The sequence below is a fragment of the Schistocerca gregaria genome, chromosome X (genome assembly GCF_023897955.1).
Source record: "Schistocerca gregaria isolate iqSchGreg1 chromosome X, iqSchGreg1.2, whole genome shotgun sequence".
Taxonomy (NCBI): Eukaryota; Metazoa; Arthropoda; class Insecta; order Orthoptera; family Acrididae; genus Schistocerca; species Schistocerca gregaria.
The window spans coordinates 640,038,148-640,065,720 of NC_064931.1; the positions used below are offsets into that span (position 1 = coordinate 640,038,148).

General features: G+C 41.3%; 1 protein-coding gene across 3 annotated transcripts in view; it reads right to left on the reverse strand.

Moving 5' to 3' along the window:
* Positions 1 to 27,573, reverse strand: part of LOC126298228 (lysine-specific demethylase 7B-like) — a 182,137-nt gene that overhangs the window by 13,610 nt on the left and 140,954 nt on the right. For all 3 annotated transcript variants that reach the window (XM_049989533.1, XM_049989535.1, XM_049989534.1), the window contains exon 14: positions 19,807 to 19,991. In XM_049989533.1, the coding sequence (XP_049845490.1) occupies positions 19,807 to 19,991 (185 nt within the window). The remainder of the gene's footprint in view (positions 1 to 19,806; positions 19,992 to 27,573) is intronic.

Below are 27,573 nucleotides of genomic sequence, written 5' to 3' on the forward strand. Positions count from 1 at the left end.
AATAGCCGTCTTCAGTACGTCCTTTTCAGCCACAGGAATTGTGTGTACACCTTAGCACAGTCTAGCACACTAAATACAGTTGCACCACGTAATGTGTAGTTGTAGTGTCTTAATACAGGCACAGGATAGTGATCTGAGATTGTTCTAGTGTTACGGGATGTGGAAATCTCCGCATGGGTGCCATGTGCCACTTTCTATTGGCACCAAGAACAAAGGCAATGACCAGGACTACTGGAGGAGCATATAATTGCCTTCCTTCAACACTGCATTGAAATTTGTTTTGGCAGTAGCGTAAAGATCTGGAGCTAGGTATCTTGGCTTACATGAAGTTGTGGGCCTGCATTGGTGTTAATGTAGTGCACAATGCTGTGACTTAACTTTATCTGAGCACCTGGGGGTCGCGTTATACCCGTGTCCACAGAAAACTTCTGTCCTGTCTTCCTATCAGTTACGAAAAGGTGCAGGGATGGTGACTGTCGATCAGGTACACCTACCTCTGATTGCCGTTGCTGTTTGGGGAAGCTCAGGGTGAATGGCATTTCTGTGCCTCGTCTCTGATCTTTCAATGATACCAACAAATTTCATGCCGCCCGCTACTGAAGAGTTCTTAGAGGGGTGACTTCTGGACCTACTTTGAAATTGTCTTATAGTGTTTCAGTCAGAAAGTAGCTCAATGACTTGTTTGCTCAGAGCTTCAATCTCATACATTGATGTGCTGCTGCATTCCAACACTGTTGAACTGTTTGTGGATGGCACAATCATATCCTGGATTCTATCCAACAGGTCTCCTACAATGTCTGGTGATACCTATGTCTGTGATTGTATAATGGCCTTTACTTGAGCTGGCAGCCAGCTGCTCCATGGTGTGCACAACAGTGCATCTGGTGTGGTATATGCACCAACATTGCTGCGCAGATGTCAGAGGTACCCAGACGCCTTTCTTCCCTGATATCTTCTTGCACAAGTACTTGTCTCTGGTATGATTCTCTGAAGGCATGGTTATTATTTCTTGTACTTCTGCGACATAATGATGGTATAACTGGCTGACAACTAGTGTGAATTATGTGGAGTCTGCTGCTACTCTGTTGCAGAAAAAAAACTTGCCTTGACTTGAACAAGCCATAATACTGGATTTTGTGGCCAAAACGGATGTAGTACTCCACTATACTGTGGTTTACTCGCAATGGCTGTATCACTTTGGGATCACCACTGTCACAGGACTAGTTGATAACCTACCAAACTGAAAATGAATAGCTCATAACTCAGCGAGGTATGTGTACGAAATATTAATTCTGGTGTATCATGAAAATTTGATTTAGAATAAACTATGTCGCTGTTGCACATGCAGAACAATTCAAACATATAAAGAAACGAGACAGAATGATCATTAGAATGTAGATACATTAGTCAAGCTTGGTGGATAAGTATGTGAAGTTTTTTTGAAACAAAGTTGTCATAGTGCATCGCACTGCAGCAAAAGGAAATTTAATCCCAGGGCTCCAGGTTGCCAGCGTGCAAATTCTTAATGATTTAGTGGAATGAATCAGCTGACAACTTGTTATCCAAGCGTGTTGGTGTTTACTGCTACAAGCATCTACTACACTCCTGGAAATTGAAATAAGAACACCGTGAATTCTTTGTCCCAGGAAGGGGAAACTTTATTGACACATTCCTGGGGTCAGACACATCACATGATCACACTGACAGAACCACAGGCACATAGACACAGGCAACAGAGCATGCACAATGTCGGCACTAGTACAGTGTATATCCACCTTTTGCAGCAATGCAGGCTGCTATTCTCCCATGGAGACGATCGTAGAGATGCTGGATGTAGTCCTGCGGAATGGCTTGCCATGACATTTCCACCTGGCGCCTAAGTTGTACCAGCGTTCGTGCTGGACGTGCAGACCGCGTGAGACGACGCTTCATCCAGTCCCAAACATGCTCAATGGGGGACAGATCCGGAGATCTTGCTGGCCAGGGTAGTTGACTTACACCTTCTAGAGCACGTTGGGTGGCACGGGATACATGGGGACATGCATTGTCCTGTTGGAGCAACAAGTTCCCTGGCCGGTCTAGGAATGGTAGAACGATGGGTTCGATGACGGTTTGGATGTACCGTGCACTATTCAGTGTCCCCTCGACGATCACCAGAGGTGTACGGCCAGTGTAGGAGATCGCTCCCCACACCATGATGCCGGGTGTTGGCCCTGTGTGCCTCGGTCGTACGCAGTCCTGATTGTGGCGCTCACCTGCACGGCGCCAAACACGCATATGACCATCATTGGCACCAAGGCAGAAGCGACTCTCATCGCTGAAGACGACACGTCTCCATTCGTCCCTCCATTCACGCCTGTCGCGACACCACTGGAGGCGGGCTGCACGATGTTGGGGCGTGAGCGGAAGACGGCCTAACGGTGTGCGGGACCGTAGCCCAGCTTCATGGAGACGCTTGCGAATGGTCCTCGCCAATACCCCAGGAGCAACAGTGTCCCTAATTTGCTGGGAAGTGGCGGTGCGGTCCCCTACGGCACTGCGTAGGATCCTACGGTCTTGGCGTGCATCCATGCGTCGCTGCGGTCCGGTCACAGGTCGACGGGCACGTGCACCTTCCGCCGACCACTGGTGACAACATCGATGTACTGTGGGGACCTCACACCCCACGTGTTGAGCAATTCGGCGGTACGTCCACCCGGCCTCCTGCATGCCCACTATACGCCCTCGCTCAAAGTTCGTCAACTGCACATACGGTTCACGTCCACGCTGTCGCGGCATGCTACCAGTGTTAAAGACTGCGATGGAACTCCGTATGCCACGGCAAACTGTCTGACACTGACGGCGGCGGTGCACAAATGCTGCGCAGCTAGCACCATTCGACGGCCAACACCGCAGTTCCTGGTGTGTCTGCTGTGCCGTGCGTGTGATCATTGCTTGTACAGCCCTCTCGCAGTGTCCGGAGCAAGTATGGTCGGTCTGACACACTGGTGTCAATGTGTTCTTTTTTCCATTTCCAGGAGTGTAGTTGCTAGGCGTGGAGTTCAGAAGATTATCAAATGTAATATTATTTCATAAAGGAAAAAATAAAATTTCTCATTGTGTAGACTATAGTTGCTAACTCTTGTTTTATTTGGGAATAGTTAGTTTGGGTACTAGTAACTGTTTTTAAGGCTAATGCTATAGGCTTGACTGTAATGTTGGCGTTTTGTCTGGGGCAGCATGGTATCCATGACATTTTGTGAAACATTAGTGATCAGAACTACACTTGCCTTGCATATAAGTGGACAAAGCTGAGGTGAGTATTTAGAGTATGAAATACGCTTTTACTGTCACACTTACCAGTGCAGACTGGTAACAAAGACACAAAAATATGGAATAGGTACCCAGATATGTGAGAGGCTCTAAGCCTCCTTAGGTAATAGAACCCATTGAGTTGTCCTAGATGGCATGTGTTCATTATGCCCCATAAAAGTGTGATATAACTTGTTTTGTTCTCTATATATGAGGGTTGTACCAAAAGTAAGGTTCCCATATTTGTTTACAAATAGAAGATATTGTTTATGGTTATCAATTTATGCATCATTGTAAAGCTTACAATTTTGTCTATTTTTCAACACAGTCTCAATTTTTTTGACACACTTTTGAAGACTGTGCTCCATCTTTTATATTCCTGAGTTGAAGATGTCTCTCACCAACTCGTTGAGGAAGCGTGTGACCTCTGATCGGACTTCATCACCCCTCTTGAAGCGTTTGCCACCTAAGTGTTCCTTTAGCTCAGGAAAGAGGTGATAATTGTTGGGGGCTAAGTCCGGGCCAAAGGGGGGTGGGCCATAACAATCCACCCAAATTTCTTGAGAAGCTCCTGTGTTTGATGAGCAATATGGGGTCGAATGTTGTCATGAAGAAGCACTACTCCCTCCATCAGTCGTCCTCTCTGGCAATTCTGGATTGCTCACCGGAGTTTGGTCAATGTTTCACAATACCCGTCTGCATGAAATCAATGAGGAGTACCCCCTTCCGATCCCAAAACACACTCACCATAACTTTTCCTGCCAACTGTGTTTGTTTGAATTTCTTTGGTGGCGGTGAACTGGAGTGACCCCACTGGTGAGATTGTTGTTTTGTTTTGGGGGTGTAATGAAACATCCACGTTTCATCTCCCATGATGATAGAGTCCAACAACTTCTCCTTGTTGCCTCCCCCCTCACATTGTTGAAGAAACTTGTGAGCACAGTCAAGGCATTGCTCCTTGTGTCCGTCAGTCAGCATCCAGGGGACTCAGCGAGCGCACACCTTGTGATAACCCAAGGTTTCTGTTACAGTTCTTTCAATTAAGCCGTGGAAAGCTTCAGGAATGTGTTCAACAAGTTCATGGACAGTGACCCTCCGATCTGTGAGCAGCTCACTGTTGATCTTCTGGACAATCACATCTGAAACCGGCGGTCTTCCACTCTGTTCTTCATCGTGAACTTCCGCGTGACCCTCAGCAAAAGCCTTGCACTATTTGCCGATGTGCTGAACGGACATGCACTCTTCACCATAAACCTCAGTCAGCTGCCAATGAATCTCCACGGGCGGTAACTTCCTTGTGTGGAGAAACCGGAGTACTGCTTGAACCTCGCACTTGGCGGGAGCGGCAATCAACACTTCCATTTCTGACGGCTGCCAAGCCAACACTGAGTGACATAGCAAATTGCGGACAGGTGGGCTCGAGAGGGGGGAAACCACTGCAAACGGCACTGTTGTCAGATTTAGCCTAGCAACTTCTCTTGAGTCTGTAGCTCATTGGGAACCTTACTTTTGGTACAACCCTTGTACATAAACAATCTTACAGATAGGGTGCACATCAATCTGGGACTGTTTCCTGATGATGCTTAGTGCTTAGGAAAGTGTCATCATGCTGTAAGTGTAGGAGGATACAGGATGATCTAGGCAGAATTTCTATCTGGTGTGATGAATGGCAACTAGCTCTAAATTTAGAAAAAGGAAAAACAGTCCTGCAATGTTCAAATAAAGTATTGGTGGTTTACTTTTTGGGCAGTCATCTATGCATAATATGTTGCAAAGCAATAACAAATGAAGCATGTAAGGTCAATAGAAGGGAAAGCGAGTGGTTGACTTATATTTATCGCGAGAATTTTAGGAAAGTGCAGTTTATCCATAAAAGAAATCATGTACAGAACACTTGTGTAACCCATTCTCAAGTACTGCTGTAGTGTTTGGGTTCCTCGCCAGGTCAGGCTACAGATAAACCTGTAAGAAACGGAGGCATGCTGCTACATTCGTTACCAGAAGGTTCGATCAAATCCCAAGTATTATGGAGATGCTACATGAACTCAAATGGAAATCCCAGAAGGGTAGACAATGTTCTTTTTGTGAAAAACTATTGAGAAAATTTAGAGAACTAGCATTTGCAGCTGACTGCAGAATGACTTGAAATTAGGGTTAATACAGAGGCATAGACAGTCAGTTTTCCCTTGCGCCATTTTTCAAGTGGAATGGGAATGCTAGTAGCGGTGCAAGGTACCCTCTACCACGAACCATATGGTGGCTTGCGGAGTATGTATGTAGATGTAGATGCTTCCTCACAGTACCAGTGACAATAATGCCATCAATGTAATCAACACAATGGTAGCCAGAACATCTGAAAACTACAAGTAATAAAATAAAATTATCACAACAAATCATGGTTATGATCTTGTGATATTTTGATCTTACTATGACAATCTATGGTTTTAAATCCCCAAATCCCACACTATGGCCCATGTATTTGTACAGGGTGTTTCAAAAATGACCGGTATATTTGAAACGGCAATAAAAACTAAACGAGCAGCGATAGAAATACACCGTTTGTTGCAATATGCTTGGGACAACAGTACATTTTCGCTGCAAGTGATGTGTAAGATATAGAAGACAACACAGTCTGTGGGTGCGCTATTCTGTACGTCGTCTTTCTGCTGTAAGCGTGTGCTGTTCACAACGTGCAAGTGTGCTGTGGACAACATGGTTTATTCCTTAGAACAGAGGATTTTTCTGGTGTTGGAATTCCACCGCCTAGAACACAGTGTTGTTGCAACAAGGCGAAGTTTTCAACGGAGCTTTAATGTAACCAAAGGACCAAAAAGCGATACAATAAAGGATCTGTTTGAAAAATTTCAACGGACTGGGAACGTGACGGATGAACGTGCTGGAAAGGTAGGGCGACCGCGTACGGCAACCACAGAGGGCAACGCGCAGCTAGTGCAGCAGGTGATCCAACAGCGGCCTCGGGTTTCCGTTCGCCGTGTTGCAGCTGCGGTCCAAATGACGCCAAAGTCCATGTATCGTCTCATGCGCCAGAGTTTACACCTCTATCCATACAAAATTCAAACGCGGCAACCCCTCAGCGCCGCTACCATTGCTGCACAAGAGACATTCACTAACGATATAGTGCACAGGATTGATGACGGCGATATGCATGTGGGCAGCATTTGGTTTACTGACGAAGCTTATTTTTACCTGGACGGCTTCGTAAATAAACAGAACTGGCGCATATGCGGAACCGAAAAGCCCCATGTTGCAGTCCCATCGTCCCTGCATCCTCAAAAAGTACTGGTCTGGGCCGCCATTTCTTCCAAAGGAATCATTGGCCCATTTTTCAGATCCGAAACGATTACTGCATCACGCTATCTGGACATTCTTCGTGAATTTGTGGCGGTACAAACTGCCTTAGGCGACACTGTGAACACCTCGTGGTTTATGCAAGATGGTGCCCGGCCACATCGCACGGCCGACGTCTTTAATTTCCTGAATGAATATTTCGATGATCGTGTGATTGCTTCGGGCTATCTGAAACATACAGGAGGCGGCGTGGATTGGCTTCCCTATTCGCCAGACATGAACCCCTGTGACTTCTTTCTCTGGGGACACTTGAAAGACCAGGTGTACCGCCAGAATCCAGAAACAATTGAACAGCTCAAGCAGTACATCTCATCTGCATGTGAAGCCATTCCGCCAGACACGTTGTCAAAGGTTTCGGGTAATTTCATTCAGAGACTACGCCATATTATTGCTACGCATGGTGGATATGTGGAAAATATTGTACTATAGTGTTTCCCAGACCGCAGCGCCATCTGTTGTTGACAATTGTAACTACTGTAATTTCGAAAGTTTGTCTGCCTGAAAATGTACTGTTGTCCCAAGCATATTGCAACAAATGGTGTATTTCTATCGCTGCTCGTTTAGTTTGTATTGCCGTTTCAAATATACCGGTCATTTTTGAAACACCCTGTACAAGTGTATGATAATAACAGTATACATCACACTGAAAGTGTGTTTATGTGGAATGTACATGGTATGGTGCATCTGATTTTTAACAAAACTATTTTTGTCTGTTTTTAATTATAATGTGAAATTACCGGATGGAGTCCATAGGAAGGAGCTAAACGAAGATGTTAATCACTTGATGCCAATGTGAAATCAAGTATGAGAGGTGTTGAAGATTAAAGGAATGACAATGAGACAGTTTTAAGCATGACATGTATGCAATATGCAAAGTCAGTTGAACATACCTGTTACCTGTTGCCTTTGTTATCATTATATGAATAGGTATAGAGCACTTTGTTCACATCCACCAAGTACACAACTTTCTCTAAGGAATTCCTCCATACAGCTTGCCACAAAGTTTTATTTTACTTGTGATCTTTTTAATGAAACTAAACAAGATAAACACACCTTCTAGACACACATGTAAAGCTAAATTTAAACATAATGTTATAGCTTAATGCTAATGCCATGTACTGCGCGCAACGAAAACTATCACCAAACTGAGAAAAACAGAGAACATTTACTGTTCTACAATAATAGACTAGCAAAGTCTCTTTGCAATTACCTTCATTGCGTGATTATGATATGGAGAATAAGACTTGACATGATTAGATTAGATTAGATTAGATTAGTACTTGTTCCATAGGTCATGATTACTACACTTCGTAATGATGTGGAACATGTCAGGTTAATAAAAGATGCCTGTACAAGATATTACATTACACAAAATATTGCATGACACTAATGTTCAAGCTAGTTTTTTTCCCCTCCCTTAATTTATATCTAAAAATTCAGCCAATGAGTAGGAGTTGTCATCTAGAAATTCTTTTAATTTATTTTTAGATGTTGGTTGACTATCTGTCAGGCTTTTGATGCTGTTTGGTAGGTGATCAAAGACTTTTGTGGCAGCATAATTTACCCCTTTCTGTGCCAAAGTCAGATTTAACCCTGCATAGTGAAGATCATTCTTTCTCCTGGTGTTATAGCTATGCACACTGCTATTACTTTTGAACTGTGTTGGATTATTAACAACAAATTTCATAAGTGAATATATAAACTGTGAGGATCCCTAGATCCTTAAATAGATGTCTGCGGGATGACTGTGGGTGGGCTCCAGCAATTGTTCTGATTACACGTTTTTGAGCAATGAATACTTTTCTACTCAACGACGAATTACCCCGGAATATGATGCCATACGAAAGCAGTGAATGAAAGTAGGCATAGTAAGCTAATTTACTGAGATTCTTATCACCAAAATTTGCAATAACCCTAATAGCATACATAGCTGAACTTAGACGTTTCAGCAGACTATCAATGTGTTGCTTCCAGTTTAACCTCTCATCAATGGCCACATCTAAAAAATTTGAAAATTCTACCTTAGCTACAGACTTCTGTTCAAAGTCTATATTTATTACTGGAGTTGTGCCATTTACTGTACGGAACTGTATATACTGTGTTTTATCAAAATTTAAAGAGAGTCCGTTTGCTGAGAACCACTTCATAATTTTGTGAAAAACATCATTTACAATTACATCACTTAGTTCTTGGATGTTATTACTATACTTGTATCATCAGCAAAAAGAACTAACTTTGCATTTTCACCAATGTGGAATGGTAAGTCATTAATGTATATCAAGAACAGTAAAGGCCCTAAGACCGAACCCTGTGGGGCCCCGTACTTGATTTAGCCCCCCCCCCCCCTCCCCAGTTTGAGGAATCAGCTGTTGTTTTAACATTACATGAACCACTTATTTCAACTTTCTGCATTCTTCCAGTTAAGTATGAATTAAACCATTTGTGCACTGCCCCCCCCCCCCCCCCCTCAAACCATAATGATTTAGCTTATCTAAAAGAATTCCATGATTTACACAATCAAAGGCCTTTGAGAGATCACAAAAAATACCAATGGGTGATGTCCGGTTATTCAGAGCATTTAATATTTGATCAGTGAAAGCGTATATAGCATTTTCTGTTGAAAAGCCTTTCTGAAAACCAAACTGACATTTTGTTAGTACTTTATTTTTACAAATATGGGAGGCTACTCGTGAATACATTACTTTCTCAAAAATGTTTGATACAGCTGTCAGAAGAGAGATTAGGCGATAGTTGTTGACATCCGACGTATCCCCCTTTTTATGCATTGGTTTTACAATGGCATATTTCAGTCTATCGGGGAAAACACCCTGCTCCAAAGAGCTATTACATGCGTGGCTGAGAATTCTACTTATCTGTGGGAAACAAGCTTTAAGTATCTTGTTGGAAATGCCATCATTTCCGTAAGAGCTTTTACTTTTCAGTGAGTTTATTATTTTACTGATTTCAGAGGGAGAGGTTGGTGAAAATACAGTTGTTTCAAGCTGCACAGGTATGGCCTCTTCTATTAGAAGCCTTGCCTCTTCTAGTGAAGATCTAGATCCTATTTTCTCCACAACATTTAAAAAATGATTATTGAAAATATTTTCAATTTCTGATTGTTTGTTAGTACACTTGTCATTCAGTTTTATGGCACTAAAGTCTTCCTGTGCTCTTGGTTGCCCTGTTTCCCTTTCAATAATATTCCAAATTGCTTTAACTTTATTATCAGAGTTACTGATCTCAGACATGATACACATGCTTCTGGACTTTTTAATAACTTTTCTTAGTACCGCACAATAGTTTTTATAATATTGAACAATTTCAGGGTCAGTACTCCCTCCTGCTGTTAGATACAGTTCTCTTTTTTACGGTTGCAAGATATTCTTGTTCGTGTAGTTAGCCAAGGTTTTTTATATGTTTTCTTTGAATTATGTTTAACTATTTTCTTGGGAAAACAATTTTCAAATACCCTTAAAAATGTATCGTGAAATAAGTTATATTTCAAGTTTGCATCGGGTTCCATATACACATCATACTAGTCTAGCTGCTTTAGGCTTTCCCTAAAGTCTGCAATATTTATATTGTTAATTGAACACACTGCTTTGAAATTATGATTTGATATACTGCATGGAGCTATGTCATGTACTGTAACTAGCTGTGCACCATGATCTGAAAGACCATTCTCAACAGGATACGCATTTATGTCCTTAAACTTATCTTGGTCTATAAAAAAGTTATCTATCAATGTCCTGCTGTTCTTTGTTATCCGAGTAGGAAAATCAATGACGGAGCTAAAATTGAAAGAACTGAGTAATACTACCAGGTCATTCGTTCTATTACACTCTTTCAGGGAATCAACATTGAAATCTCCACAAATGATAATTTGCTTCCCCCTATATGACAGATAGCATAACAAAGCATCCAAGTTTTCTAGAAATAACTGGAAATTCCCTGAGGGGGACCTATACACTGTTACAATTATGAAAGTGCCATCATTTAGTTTTAGTTCAGTGGCACATGCTTCCATATGCTGCTCTACACAAATTTTTTTAGTTTCTAAATTTTTTACACTGTGGAAGCTTTTGACATATATGGCAACTCCTCCTCTCATCATATTATCTCTACTTATATGTGCAGCTAAATTGTACCCATTGATGCTAACCTTTTGCATATCAGTGACAATGTGATGCTCAGATAGGCATAGTACATCTATTACATTCTCAGTTTCTATATCTTCTAAACAAAGCAGAAGCTCATCAATTTTATTCTTCAATACCCCAATATTTTGATGAAATATACTAACATTATTTTTCACTTTACTTTTGTGAGTATCTTGAACTTTTTTAACATCTTTAGTACTTGCCTGGCTGAGTTTCCCACTGGACACTGATCTTACACTAAAAAAAGAGTTTCCACCATGAGATGTAGTTCCTCCCCCCTTTAAGTTTCCTGCTATCAGCCCAGCCAGTTTACCCTTCCCCTTCTTGTTGAGGTGTAGGCCATGTCTAGTATAGTCCCACCTACAGAGTGAATCAACAGGAACGACACCAGTGTGTGAACCTGCACCAGATCTTAGTAACCGTTCCAACCCCAAATTAACTCTCCTGACAGAAGAGCTCAAATAAGGCTGGTCGTGGCGCTCCAGAACCGACACAAACCCAACACTGATATGACTCGATGCTGATGCAATATTTGCCAGGTCACACTCTATGCTGTACCCCGGATCTCTGTCAATACTGTTGCCTGGCCCACCCACAATAACCACAGTATCTTCCTTAGTAAAGCCTCTACATAGTGAACCTAATCCTCTGTAACCTGCCCCAGTCCAGCACTAGGTTTGAAAAAACTTGTGACCTCGTATTCTGACCCTAATTCATCCTGCAGAAGTTGGCCCACACCCCTAGCATGCGAACTACCTAGCAACAAGTCTTTCTTTCTCTTTGCATACTTCCCTACCTTCTTATTCAATTTGCTGCTGAAAGCTTGTTGAGCCTTGTCTACATCTACTTCTGTGAGAGGCTCATCAGTTTCTGACTGAGGCAACCGGTCAAACCTATTTTGCACATTAATAACAAAGCTGTCAGAAGAATTTCTTGGCCTGTTCCTTATGCCTGTTGCCACTTCCCACTACTGTTTACCCTTCTCCCCCTCTTAACCTGCCCAGTTCTCACCTAGCCTCATCTAACTCAGCCTGAAGTGCAGCAATTTTCCTCTCCTGTTCCACAATCTTTCTATCTCTACTGCATAGCCTACAGAACCACTGATGAGTCTCGCTCATTTTCCCAACTCCCACGACACTACAATCGCCCCAATGAAAAAAGTTACTACATCCATCACACCAGACCCCGAAGCTAACAATTCTACGGCACGTCAGGCACATTACACTCATCATACAAATCGAATTTAGTGACAGAAAGACAATTAAATTAAGTTACCGGAATACAATGAAAATACGTGTACGAAAAATTAGGCCTACTCGCGAAAATGTAAACAATGGTTCAGAAGTTTATTACTGGAAATTACTTAAGAGATGACGATACTCTACAGATATAAAGGGGCAGCAAACATATTTAGCACACTTAACTATCAGTAAATGCACTTAAAATTGTGGTATGAAGTTCAATCTGATAGGTCAAAAGTTCGGCCTGGCCGCGATATGTAAACAAAACGAACTTTACGTGACTACTGTGAAAATACGCGAGTAAGACAAAAACTTTTAATGGTACCCTTGAAGAGCACTATAATTAACACAATAAATTAGTTTAAAGTTTAAAGTGTTAGAAACAGTTTATTACTACTAAAATTACTTATCTTGTTTGGGAGCTGTGACTGAAACGTCCATATAGGAGGCGCAGGGCTACCAATAAATTAAACATTTATTTCCCTGCACTTTTAATTATCATGGAAAGAGTGAAGGAAGACCTTACACTTATAGCAAGTACCCTTGTGAGATACTCGCACTAGTCTGCAGATGAATACTAAATGAATCTGCAAACAAAGGGATTCAATGCTGCCACTGATTTTCTATATCTGGTGAAGAGTTAGGCTTCTGAACTAACCTACAACTAGAACAATGGAATGTATGTTGAAACCAAGAAGCTTTTTAGGCTTAAATTTTTTTAAGCTATTAGCTATTTAGTGTCTTATCTCAGTCTCTCTATCAAAACTTGGCATTTCTGGTTACAGATAAGATTGACATCAGAATACCTCTGAGTGAACATGAAATTCCAAACACTGTAGGAGGTTGGACACAATTTGTTTCCCTTGATTCTTTTCTATGGCACAGCAAGTACTTGTTAATGGGTCTTGGGATGAATTAATCTGGCACGCATCTAACATTCTGGTTCATCCCATAAATGTCCAGTGGGGTTCGTGTAAGGCCTCTGAGCAGGACAGGCCAGTAATTACACCTGATTTTCTTTCGACTATGGTTAAGCTTGCTTTGAAGGCAGCAGCATTACTACAGCTATACAGAAATGGCCAGCTTTGAAGTTGTGCCGCAGTGAGAGAAGCATAGTATTGTCTAATAGGTTTTCAATAACACAGGTGTTTGTTTTGTCACCAACAAATGTGTGTGTGTGTGTGTGTGTGTGTGTGTGTGTGTGTGTGTGTGTGTGTGTGTGTGTGTGTCATATGTCTTGTTTGCTGGTAAAGTTACGGCCAGCTGCACCAATCAATTTCCATTATTGTTTCCTATTGAGATCATCCATTTTTCTAATTTGTGTTTGTAATATCAATTGTGAATTCAAGCCAAGAGTATTTCATCTTTTGTGAAAGCAATTTCAATGTAACTGCAACATTGTGATGGTAATTAAATATGATTAGTGAGCTCTAGCTTAATATTTGAAAGCAATATGTCCTAGAACAAATAATTTTGCCCTGTGCAACTAAAGTCAGGTTAATTCAAATTTGTTTCATCAGCATAGTGAGACACTGTTTAATTTCCTTGAGTTCAGTAATGGTGGTTTTTCTTTTTTTGGGAGGGTGAAAGGTGGCTCACTCATTATTATCAGAGAAATGCGAATGATGGCTATGTTACAGGTACGATTTATTTGTATGAGTAAGAATTTTCTTTCATGTTAGAAAGCAATCACCATTTGTTCTTTACAGGAGAAAAAAGGATCTTTCCTGTGTGCTGCATGCAGTCTTTTCTCAGTTGGTTCGGCGCAAACTGAATTGCATTCTGTTTTAGAAAACTTACTAAACAAATAAAGTTTCAATGCAAAGACCTACAGTATGATGAAGAAGCACTTATGTCTTGTTCTTTTGATCCTGAACAGTCATACTGTTCTGCGGTGGTTGATGAAACTGTGCAGATTGTGTCTGAACTGTTTTACATTCACAGTGTTTTTAATGTGACCAGGTTCAAATTATTTCCATGCATACATACGAAGTGTTGTTACACTGGGAAAAAACGGAGTGGCCAACAACACATCACACAATTCATCTAATAGTACATACATACATACTCAAGCCATCGCATATTGCATGCTCAATATCTGTTGTATTTTAAATATAAATTCTGGTTCTTAACAGCTGCCATAGCAAGAACTGTAGAGCATGCAACAGAAGCAGAATATTATTTTGTAATGAACCATCAACCCCCCCCCTGCCCCCCCCCCCCCCAGATTGATAACCATTCACCTGAATTTTATCAGGTATCAGCTTCAGTAGATACAGCACCTGTAATGTGAAACTAAGGAACTAATTGCTGGTTCCTCAGAGGCTGTATCCAGCCATTTCCTGGATTCACTGGTGCATTCACTATACAGTAGAAATTTGTGTCACTCACTTCTTTATTACTATCTAATACTCTAACCCTTTCACTACTGTGGGTGTGTAAACACATCCTGAGCCCTCATACCCTCACTGCTGTGGACGAGTTACTTCCATGTGTAGCTAAATGCAACGTATGTGCCTCATTGCGTGTTATCATTTGCAAAAAAACTCATTTAGCTGTCTTGAACTGTTCATGACATATGATGATACTTATGACAATGATTTATGATGCACAAGGACAGGAATGGGCGTCTCACGCACAACCATCTATTGGATAACAAACCCAATAACTTGAGAACGAAATGCGATGTCTTTCAGCTCTCAATTATAAATAATATTTCACTATCTTATCTACATTTCATTCTGTAGCGGCACCACCGTTTAGGATAGGGAGAGTTAGTTTTGTGCAATATTCTGAGCACAAGTTACAGCCAGGTGCGAGCTGGACTGCAGTAAGTTATGCATACCAACAGTTGCGAAGTAGAATACATGCCATAGGGCTGTCAAAATGCTGAAAGAGTATATTGATAATTTTTACTTATGGACCGTCTGACAGCAACTGATTAAAACACAATTTTAGTGCCATACGCGTTTCGCCTTTATTTTCTGCAAGGCATCATCAGTGGCCTGGAATATGTACATATATTAGCTATTTAATTTACATTTTTGTCACTGTGCCTATAGGTTATAAACAGTTTTGGTGGTTGGTATTTCCTATTAAGTAGTAATGTTTTGAACTGTACTTACAGGTTGTGTGGACAATTTCTTACATATTACGCTCCTGTTGCATTTTTGGCATTGTTCTTCTTCTTATGAATGCCAATTTGCGGTTTTTTCCCACATTACACAGCACTATGAACTGAACGCTTGTTTCAATGCAATGTTTTGGTTTCTGTTGCCGAGTATGAAATGTTTTTGCCAAAGATCAAATGTTATTGCCTAACTTTCGAGTGTAGTTATTAAAGTATCTGTGATCTGTTCATGTATGCATTCGCGCGTGTGTGTGTCCAGATGGTGTGGGGAAGAGTTTTTTTTTTGTTTTATGTTATCATTTCCTTTATTAAGTGTAATAGGGAACATGTACTGATGTGTGTTTGTTCATTTATCACGTTTGTTCTGCTATGGCTTTCTGGATGTGGAAGTTTTCTTGCATTTGTATAAGATGTTTGTCATGTTTGCTTATTCTCATTATTTTCATTTCTTGTTCCATGTTTGTAGGATGATGGTTATGGTGTTTTAAATGCTCTGCAAATGTAGAATGGTTTGTTTCATACTTCCAACATCTGATATGTTCTTTTTATCTTGTTTCAAAATTCCTGCATGTCATGCCTATGTATACTGCATCACAACTTTGACATTCAAGTTTATATATTCCTGATTGTTGGAATTTGTCCCTCTTGGTAGCTGGCTGACTTAGGTGTGGTTGGAGGGCTTGCCCAGGCTTATATGCTATTTTGAAGCCTTGTCTCTCTAGGATGTTTGCAACTCTGTGTGTTAGTTTATGTGTGTATGTCATGGTGTACCATCTGGATCTTTTCTGTGTCGGATTGTCATTGTGTGTGTTTGTTGAGTGTGTTTGTAAGTTTTCAGCTTGTGAGTTCTTTCGTATTCTGGAAATGTTGTGTTTGTTTTGTATTTGTGTTTTTATTTTTTGATTGAGCCTGTGTACCACATGCGTGTCGTACCCATTGTTCCTAGCTATTTGTATGAGTGTACCCATTTCTTGTTCACAGCTTCTCCTTCTGAGTGGGATTCTGTTTAATATATGTAACATGTGTCTTAGTGCTGCATGTTTCTGGCTGTGGGGGTGGATGGATGTGGAATGTATTATTGTGTCTGTGGCTGTTGGTTTTCTAAAGATGTTAAATGTATGTTTGCCATTTTCTTTTTTATTGTAATGTCAAGAAAATTTATTTGATTTTCTTTTTCTTTTTCAAGTGTGAATTTTATGTTCTGATGAGCTTTGTTTATTTCCGAATGGAGTTCATCTATTTTTTCACTTGGCTCATCTACCAGACAAATAATGTCATCCACGTATCTGTACCAATATATGATTTTGAAACTTTCATTAGTGGTTATCTTTTCAAATATCTGATTTTCTAGGTGACTAATGAAAATGTTTGCTAGTGTTCCTGATATTGGGGATCCCATGGGCAGTCCATCACTTTGTAGATAATATTCTTTCTCAAACTGAAAGTAGTTTTGTTCAGTTGTCAGTCTGAGCATATCTGTTATTTCTTTTATTGTGTCTGTGGTGAGGTTGCTGTGGGATGAGAGATTTTGTTCTATGATTTCTATTGTTTCTCTGATAGAGATGGAGGTATACATATTTCCTATGTCGAATGAAATCAGTGATGCTGTGTGTGGTACCTGTATGTTCTGTATGATTTCCATTAGGTTTCCTGTGTTTATCACTGTTCTGTTGTTTTCTACTTTATAGTGTTTTGTAACTAACTTTTGGAGGTGTTTGGCTATGTGGTATGTTGGGGCCTTCTTGAAGTTAACAGCTCTCATTGGCATTCCGTCTTTATGTACTTTCGGTTGACTGCAGAGTGATGGTGATTGTGGGTTTTTCTGTGTTATGTAGTATTTCTGTTTGTCTGTGAGTGTGTGTTCAATGTTTTTCAGTGTTCGTTTAACTTTTACCTGGAATTTTGTAGTTGGATCTGACTTCAGATTTTAAATGGTATTGGTGTTTGTGTATTCCTTGGTTTTTGTGATGTAGTGCTCTTTATCCATGAGTACTGTTACATTTCCCTTGTCTGCTCTTGTTATTAATATGTTATTGTTTGTTAACTTTTGTTTTAACCTTTTCATAGTGGCTGCTTCTGTTTGGTTGTTCTTATTGTGTGTCCGCTGTGTTTGTTTTATTATGCCTTTTATTTCTTCTTTTACTAGTTCTCTTGTCAGTCCTATGTTTATTTCACAATTATTTTATTGTTCTTCACGTGTAAGGATGTGTTCAGTTTCTACTATGAGATTTTCTAGGTATTGATTGTTCACTTTGCCATTGGTACAGTGTTTCAAACCTTTTTCCAAGAGCATTTTTTCATTTTAATGTGGTTCTGTCTCTGTTAGGTTAACTAAACGTGGATGGAATGTGTGTTGGTTTTCATGTGGTTTCACATTTAAAATGCAAATGTATTTTTGTGTCTTTTTTACTGTTAGTTTCATTATCTTCTGTTTATGTTTGTTTTGTAAATGTTTCATTGCTGTGTATGTGTTGTGTTTAATTTTTTCTACTAGTGCCATGAAAACTGTGGCGTTTCCTACGTTTTTTGCCAATTCTAGATGAGTCTCATAGAGCATCATGTTTAGGTGTTTTTTTCCGATTAGACCAGCTTAATTTCATGTAGTAACCAATATCGTTCTGCAAATGATTTCAACTTTTGTGCCACTGTAGAACTGTTTTTAACCTTTACATTGATGTAACTTGGAATTAAATCATTCTTTTTGCATGTTTTGTTGAATTTCATGTGCTGTATCATCTTATGGAGTCTCAGATGTATTTTCTTGAACCTGTTGTACACATTGACAGGGAATGCTTGACATAGCTGTATTAACATCTTCAATTTTAGTAGTCCTGTCTTCCGCAGTTGCATGTAATATCACGGTATATTGATAATTTTTACTTATGGACCGTCTGACAACAACTGAATAAAACACAATTTTAGTGCCATACACGTTTCGCCTTTATTTTCTGCAATGCATCATCCGTGGCCTGGAATATGGACATATGTTAGCTATTTAATTCACATTTTTGTCACTGTGCATATAGGTTATAAACAGCTTTGGTGGTTGGTATTTCCTATTAAGTAGTAATGTTTTGAACTGTACTTATAGGTTGCGTGGACAATTTCTAACATATTATGCTCCTGTTTCATTTTTGGTGTTGTTGTTCTTCTTATGAATGCCAATTTGCGGTTTTTTCCCCACATTCCATAGCACTATGAACTGAACGCTTGTTTCAATGCAATGTTTTGGTTTCTGTTGCCGAGTGTGAAATGTTTTTGCCGAAGATCAAATGTTATTGCCAAACTGTGTGTGTGTGTGTGTGTGTGTGTGTGTGTGTGTGTGTGTGTGTCCAGATGGTAAAAATTAGCAATACACACAACTGAGGAAGACAGGAGTACAAAATTTGAAGATGCTGAAAGAGTATACATAGCAGTTTTGCATATCGCAAATCACAGGCACAAGGGGTCCACTGGCCAACCTAGCGTGTCACGAGTACGTGACTTGAAGTGGCGCATATGGCAAAACAGAGGCACACAGCCACATATAAATAGGTGTGGGTTGCTAATGAGATTGATTCAAGTGTGTCAGCTCTCCTGGACGGCGGGGTGTGTCACACTACCAGCTACACGCAGCAGCAGATGGGGCGCCAGCGTTCCAGTCCATGGCGGGTCACTGGTTCGACCCTCTGAGGCCAATGCAGGGTCCGTAGCCAGCCAGCGGTGGGCCACTCCACGGCTCGCTACTGTGGGCAGTCGTCCTGGCTTCCCACACATGCCGGCGGTATCCCGAAGTGAGGGCCACAGATTCGGACACTGGACTGCAGGCGCTTGTTGTCGCCACAATTTCAGCCGCACTGGTGAGGAGCACGCTGCTGGCCACCTGTGGCTCACACCGAGCGGCACTGAGTTGGCAGGGACACAGGCCGCTGAGTCAAATGCCAGCATCCTGACAGCGACGCAACTCCACTGGCATACAAGGCCGACGCACAGTGCATGCATGGGTAGCTGAGGCAGCCATTCCATGCCAAGCCATTTCACAGACAGCGAAGTGGTGTCTTCAGCATTGTGGGACCCGGTGACGCAGACGAAGGGGAACACGGCACTGTAGTTGGAAATAATAAATCACTTGCCTTCTACCTCTCCCCGCTACATTTGGGCATCCTGATACATTCGGTGGCAGAAGTTGCTACTACAATTCAGTGCAATGTACGAGATAAAAATCAACCGGATGCAAAGTTTATGCAATATGTTCGAAGCTCTGCAGACTCTTCAAAATTTCGTGCAGTAAGTATAACGAATAACAAAAAGAAATTCAGTTCTTTATCAACCGAAGATGTGCAAAAATCAAATATTTTTCATCCAATAGTTTTCGAAAAATCAGCTGATAAGTATTTCATGTTGGCCAGAACACTATCAGCATAGGCACCAACATTTGGCGAGCAGTACCGCCATAAAGAAAAACACCCTTAGTACAGAATGCAGCAAAAGGGTCAAGCCTTATCTTTTGTATACTGTACAAGTGTGTGTTAAATGGCTGGCTTTTAAAGGAGCTGTGTACAGCAAACAAAACACAGAAAGTATTAAATAATGTTAATGCTATTAAGCTTCTATCCAATGCAACATTTCAACTTACTGTAATCTTCATCTTGGTGGACTTTCCCCATTGCTTCCAAGCCTTCTTCATCCAACTGTGAATTTTTCCCCTGTAACCTAGGTGCAAGATCTGCTTTAGAGCTGCCAGCTTCATTTAAAAAGGATCCACTAATACTCAGCATGCCTGCAATCGCCTCTCTTGTTGAGGGAGATGCTCTACCAGAGCTGAAATACAAGTTGATTTTGAGCAATGCGGAGTTATTAAAGGAGCATTATTCTGACAGCCTATTGAGATAAGTGAAAGCAAAATTAATGAGATGGAGATAAAAAAACTTACTACACAAACTAATTTTATGTTCAAGATATTTCAAAAAGACTCGTCCAATTTCACATTATCTTCTATGTGAATGACAATGTATTAATTTAGTACATGGCAGAACATATGGAATTATTACTCAGATAGAATGGAATTAAGGAAAAATATATAAAACAGAATGGAAATATCTTACATATATGGTACAACAGTTTATAACATTAAATTTAATTTCTCAACTCAGTCAACAGAACCTGTGGTCAGGGTCAGACAGTTAGTCATTTGCATTGCCTGGGTACCATGTTAAAGTACACTCCTGCACAATGTGTTGAATGGACTGGGGTGTCCAATGCAGCTGCAAGACGAGCCAGGCACTTTTTTTCCCACTTGAAAGGAAAGTCCTTTTATAGTCCATTTTGTACTCCTGCTGGTGTTTGCTGGATCCATATTTGCTTACACTTCTGGCACATCTTAAATCCTTCTTCACGGACTTCTGCTAGTTGCCTGGATTTTAGCCTGTCAGATGTAGCACTTGGGACATAGGTATGATTGGGAAGCTCAGTGTTGTCCAAGTACATCCTTATAATCACTTATAAAAGCTTCCTGTCTTCCGAGTTAAAGTGGAGCGATATGGATTAGAAATTGGGAGATAATTGGTGAAGGTTTTTAGAGAGCCTGTTATCATACATAAAGTTGTATTGAGTTTGGTATCAAGTTTGCTTATATGGCTGCTGTTTAGTCACACAGCAACACAGTATTCTGCTATGCTATACACTAATCCCAAACCCACAGTGGGACGGTGCTACAGCTGTTATCCCGAAGTGGTAATACAGGCTTTGATGGGTATTGTTTCTGGTACGAACTCTGGATGTAATATTTTTAGTATTTGATGGTGACATGGATTCACTGGCCAGCACAAATATCAACAGGGAGAACATATCAGACACACACTGACTGCATACTACAGCTACCGCTTGTGCCTGTGCAAGTCACTGCAACTATAGTGTCTAAGTGTCCTAAAAAAGTTTTTTGTATCAAATCACATCCAGATTGCATCCCACAGATCAATGGCATCACTGCCCTTTGTGTGCCATCATTTTTTTGCATGCTACAAACTGGGGGCACATCATGAATGTTTGCCTCGGCCGGCAATCATCAACTACATTGTCCGTCACATGCTGCATGCTACCTTGGAAGTGGCCATAACAGCAGCAGCAGACAGGATGCAGCACCACATGTTACAACAGGAAATCAATGGAGCACCAGCACATTGCCAGTTGGATCTGTATCTTATTAATGAGGACACATACTGACACACTGGCTCCCTGCAATCGAGATCTCCTGAGTACAAAGTAGCGATTTACAATGGCCAGTTAGTCTCATGGCAGGGTCACATCATAGCCCCAGCCAAGTATAAAAATGTAGCTCAGCAACTAACCTTGTTAGTAGTCAACTCTTTGACAACATCAAAATTTTTGGTTTAGACACTTTTTGGTTTCCAGATTCAAAACCAGATAAATCTAGATTCAACTAGAAACAGCATGTAGTGTTCAGAGAATTATTGAAAAGAATGCTTACTGTACACAACAGGACAATTCACATGCTCTTATGATTGTTTAAATGGTCACCTCTAAGATTTACATTAGACCACTGGAGGAATCACCATTCCAGGTGGCAAAAAAAAAAAAAAAAGAGAAGACGTGTTGACAGAGACAAAGTGTCACATTTGCTTGTCATGATCTTCCTCATGGTGCTTCTGCAGTTGGAGTGGACTCATGAGGATGTCCAGGGAAAGATTTGTGTTCATTTTATATGCTGACAACCATAGTTGAACAAAGTGACACAATAACTGTATGCTGGACATATCTTATTAAATTTTTTGGAAATTCAGAAGCTGTGACAGAGGCAACTGAGTGGGTTCTGGCTCCATCACTAAAACACAATTGCCTAGTAGGGACCTTACAATCCTGTTTTCTTCTCACCAGACTTCTCTTTCTTTACACAAGTTAAGAAACCATCCACAGTCAACATTTTGAAACACTGGAATATTTGTGATTAACATATAAAACCTCCCTCAGGAAGCGTACCATGGATGCTTCACTAAGTAGTTTGAAAAAATGTAGCAATATAGGCTGTACTTTAAACAGAGTAGTCCAAAGGAACTGAGAGGATAGTTTCCAGAAAAAGAGTAATGGTCTTTCTCGTAACGTTCAAAGTGATCAAATGTTTAGGACCGGTGGTAGGAACATTATACTGAGTGCACTATCCGAAAATTACCTTGAGCAATTAAACAGAGAACTGACTCATGGAGATAGCATCTTGGACCTACTGATAACAAACAGACCCAAACTTTGACTCTGTAAGTGCAGAACAGGGAATCACTGATCACAAGGCCATTGCAGCATCCCTGAATACGGGAGTAAATAGGAATATAAAAAAAGGGAGGAAGGTTTATCTGTTAAGCAAGAGTAATAGAAGGCAGATTTCAGACTACCTAACAGATCAAAACGAAAATTTCTGTTCCGACACTGACAATGTTGAGTGTTTATGGAAAAAGTACAAGGCAATCGTAAAATGCATTTTAGACAGGTACGTGCCGAGTAAAACTGTACGGGACGGGGAAAAACCCACCGTGGTTCAACAACAAAGTTAGGAAACTACTGCGAAAACAAAAAGAGCTTCACTGCAAATTTAAACGCAGCCAAAACCTGTCAGTCAAACAGAAACTAAACAATGTCAAAGTTAGCGTAAGGAGGGCTATGCGTGAAGCGTTCAGTGAATTTGAAAGTAAAATTCTATGTACCGACTTGACAGAAAATCCTTGGAAGTTCTGGTCTTACGTTAAATCAGTAAGTGGACTGAAACATCAGTAAGTGGAACGAAACAGCATATCCAGACACTCTGGGATGATAATGGCATTGAAACAGAGGATGGCATGGGTAAAGCTGAAATACTAAACACCTTTTTCCAAAGCTGTTTCACAGAGGAAGACCGCACTGCAGTTCCTTCTTTAAATCCTTGCACAAACGAAAAAATGGCTGACATCTAAATAAGTGTCCAAGGAATAGGAAAGCAACTGAAATCACTCAACAGAGGAAAGTACACTGGACCTGACGGGATGCCAATTCGATCCTACAGAGAGTACATGAAAGAACTTGCCCCCCTTCTAACAGCCGTGTACCACAAGTCTCTAGAGGAACAGACAGTTCCAAATGATTGGAAAACAGCACACGTAGTTCCAGTTTTCAAGAAGGGTCGTCGAGCAGATGCGCAAAACTATAGGCCTATATCTCTGACATTGATCTGTTGAACAATTTTAGAACATGTTTTTTGCTCGAGTATCGTGTCATTCCTGGAAGCCCAGAATCTACTCTGTAGGAATCAACATGGATCCCGGATACAGCAATCGTGTGAGACCCAACTCGCTTTATTTGTTCATGAGACTCAGAAAATATTACATACAGGCTCCCAGATAGATGCCATTTTCCTTGACTTCCGGAAGGTGTTCGATACAGTTCGATACAGTTCCGCACTGTTGCCTGATAAACAAAGTAAGAGCCTACAGAATATCAGACCAGCTGTCTGGCTGGATTGAAGAGTTTTTAGCAAACAGAACACAGCATGTTGTTCTCAATGGAGAGACTTCTACAGACGTTGACATAACCTCTGGCATGCCACAGTGGAGTGTTATGCGACCATTGCTTTTCACAATATATATAAATGACCTAGTAGATAGTGTCGGAAGCTCCATGCGGCTTTTCGCAGATGATGCTGTAGTTTACAGAGAAGTTGCAGAATTAGAAAATTGCAGCGAAATGCAGGAAGATCTGCAGCGGATAGGCACTTGGTGCAGGGAGTGGCAACTGACCCTTAACATAGACAAATGTAATGTATTGTGAATACACAGAAAGAAGGATCCTTTATTGATAATTATATGATAGCAGAACGAACACTGTTCTGTAAAATGTGTGGGAGTATGCGTACGGAACGATTTGAAGTGGAATGATCATATAAAATTAATTGTTGGTAAGGTGGATGCCAGGTTGAGATTCAATGGGAGAGTCCTTAGAAAATGTAGTCCATCAACAAAGTAGGTGGCTTACAAAACACTCATTCGACCTATACTGGAGTATTGCTCAACGGTGTGGAATCTGTACCAGGTCGGGTTGATGGAGAGTTAGAGAAGATCCAAAGAAGAGCGGTGCATTTCGTCACAGGGTTATCTGTTAAGCGTGATAGCGTTACAGAGATGTTTAGCAAACTCAAGTGTCAGGCTCAGCAAGAGGGCGCTCTGCATCACGGTGTAGCTTGTTGTCCAGGTTTTGAAAGGGTGCATTTCTGGATGAGGTATCTAATATATTGCTTCCCCCTACTTATACCTCCTGAGGAGATCACGAATGTAAAATTAGAGAGATTTGAGCACACACGGAGGCTTTCTGGCAGTCATTCTTCCCGTAAACCATACGCGACTGGAACAGGAAAGGGAGGTAATGACAATGGCACATAAAGTGCCCTCTGCCACACACTGTTGGATGGCTTGCGGAGTGTAAATGTAGATGTAGAATATTTATTTCATGTAGTAATCCTTTATTCATTACACACATACACACACATGGAAAAAAACATAGATTTTACTTTTACTTTACTTCTGTATGATTATTATTCAGGAAAAAAATTGCAATTTATATATTATGTAGTGCATGGTATTAGTGTACCTGAGTAGCTTAAATCAATTATGCTGGCCAACTTTTACATGACAATAGTCTCAAACCATCTCCTAAAACAACAACAAACAAATTGTAAAAGAGAAATTTCAAACTAGCTTTTAAAACGTAATGACCAACAATTTGAGAAAGAATGTTTCAATCACTCAGCAGGACTATATATGGAGTTATTCCAAAAATGGTTGGCTCTCAGTAGCCAGGTGTTAAAGCATTCTAGCACAGGCAAACTTCCAGAGATGGGTGCAATCGGTGCTATTACTTATGTTGATGACTGTATGAGCTTGTCAATACGTTAAACCTTAAGACCAGCATTCTAAACAATTGTAGCAAATTACATCAAAAATAAAAACTTTAGAGCTACAACAAACAATTAAAAGTCCAGACTGGAATATTAACAACATTATGAAAAAGATGTTCTGTTCCCCATAAGGATGACACATTGGGTTGTAGACAGACAACAAAAACATTGTCACACACTATGCTTTTGGCCACAGCCTTTTTAAGAAAGGAAAAGACACACATATTCACACAAATAAGCATGTTTCATGTACACATATCTACTATCTCAAACCGCTCGAGCCAGACTGCAACTGTGTCGTGTCAAGCAAAAGCACCAACCTAGAGTGGAGCTGGAAAGGGGACAGGATAGCAGAGTATGGGTGGGAGGAGAGGAGTCAATGGTAGCTGGTAGAGCTTGCAGGTTCTAGGTGGTAGGACAAGGCTGCCAGGGGCATTGTAGGAGGCTGGTGTGTGTGTGTGTGGGGGGGGGGGGGGGGGGGGCTAAGAAGGGGAAAAGACCAGCTTGTGTATTGGCAAAGAACAACACACACTGATGGCAAGGGGACGGCAATGAGGTGAGAGGATGAAAATTAGGGTGAGAGGGCGTGAGCTGGGAGAAGGTGATAGGACATGGGGGGCAGAAACAATAGGGTGTAGGGTGTGGGGATGGCGGGTTATCATAGGTTTAGGCTAGGATGGTTTTTGAAGTGGAGGAATTGTTGTAAGGATTACTCCCTTCTGGGATGGCCAGTGGGTGTGGCACAGGGGCGGACTATGATGATGTGGAGGTTGGGTGGATGATGGAACACCACTTTGTGAGGGGTGGGAAGGATCTTCGGTAGGATGTCCCTCAGTGCAGGGCATGATGACATATAATCAAAGCCCTGATGAAGGATGTGGTTCAGTTGCTTCAGTCCAGGGTGGTGTTGCATGGCATAGGGAGCACTCCTTTGTAGCCTATTCTTGGGATGGTAGGATGGTTAGGAGTGTGCGGGGGTACGGTATGGTAAATCTGTGGACAGGAGAGAAGGTGTTGAGACTGTCAACGAATGAGGGTAGTGCCTCGGCCCTGAGCCCAGATCATGAAGATATCATCAATTGACCTGAACGTGAACCAGAGAAGTGGTTTGAGGATTTGGAAGGCTGGGAAGGTTTCCCCTAGATGGTTCATAACCAGGTTGGCATAGGAGGGTGTCTACCGCTGAACAGCAGATTTGTTTGTATATCTTCGCTTCAAAGGAGAAGTAGTTGCGTGTTAGTGTAAAGTTCGTAAAGTTTATGAGAATCGAGGTAGTGGGTTGGAGTCTGAAGGACGCTGGGAGAGGTGGTGTTCAGTAGCGGCAACAATATGGGCATGAGGGCTGTTGGTGTATAGGGAAGTGGCATCAGCAGTGACGAGTAGGACTCCTGGAGGTAAAGGAGTGGGGATGATGGAGAATTGGTGAAGGAAGTGATGGTATCATTCACTTGGAAACCATCTCTGCACCCTCCACAAGATACTGTTACTGTGCAATTCCTACTACATACATCACATCTCTGAAATTGAATTTCTTGCACTTCAGCATCTGGAAGAGCATTCGAGACACCACCTCCATAAGTTATCCAGCCTGCTGATATTCTACTGCCTCATTGGGCCACCACTATGCAACTCCTATCCTACCCACAGTGTTTGTATTCAACAACTCCTTATAGCACTCAAACCCTGCCTAGATGACCTTTTCAGCTTGCCATATCCCCCAAAACTCCCTTCAATACTCCACAAAATCGAGAACTGAAACAATCCCAGAATACTGCTGTTAAAAGTTTCCACCAAAATCCTCAGCTCTGCAGAAGTTTCATTCTTATCTAATGGTCTCAGCTTCAAACCCTAACCCAAATTTAAACATGTTGGACTTTTCAAAGACCTACTCTCCTCTTCCTGATCCCTGCAACGGAAACACTTCTTTTCCACCAATTTCTCCAACCAATGCCAACATAATCCCAAAATTGAACAATGTGCTTCCCAGTTCATACCACCATCCAACTGTAATCCTCACATCCTCCCCACTCTCAACCAACCACTCCCTGGTCACCTTACAGGAATTCCTTACCTCCAGCTTGGCCTCACCATCCTTCCCCAGGTCCCTTCCTAAGAAACCAATGTTTCAGCAGAAGAAAACGCAACCATACAAAGCCTCAAAACAGATCCTGACCTAATCATCCTGCATGCAGACAAATAGTTCACTACTGTTGTCATGACTACTGGAAGGCCCCTGCCATTTGTCTGTCTCCTCCACCTATAAACTCTGCCAGAGTTACCTCTGAATGCTCCATCCACACCTCTGTCCACATTACACCCACCAGCCAGCAACTGTTGCCATCCCTTCCACACCAAAAAATCCCTCCCATACAGCCTGGCCACCTGGGAAGGGTGTATCTGCAGTGACAAGAACTCCCTTGCAAAGCATGCTGATGGTCTCACAAACGCTTTCACAAACTGGCACTATCCTGC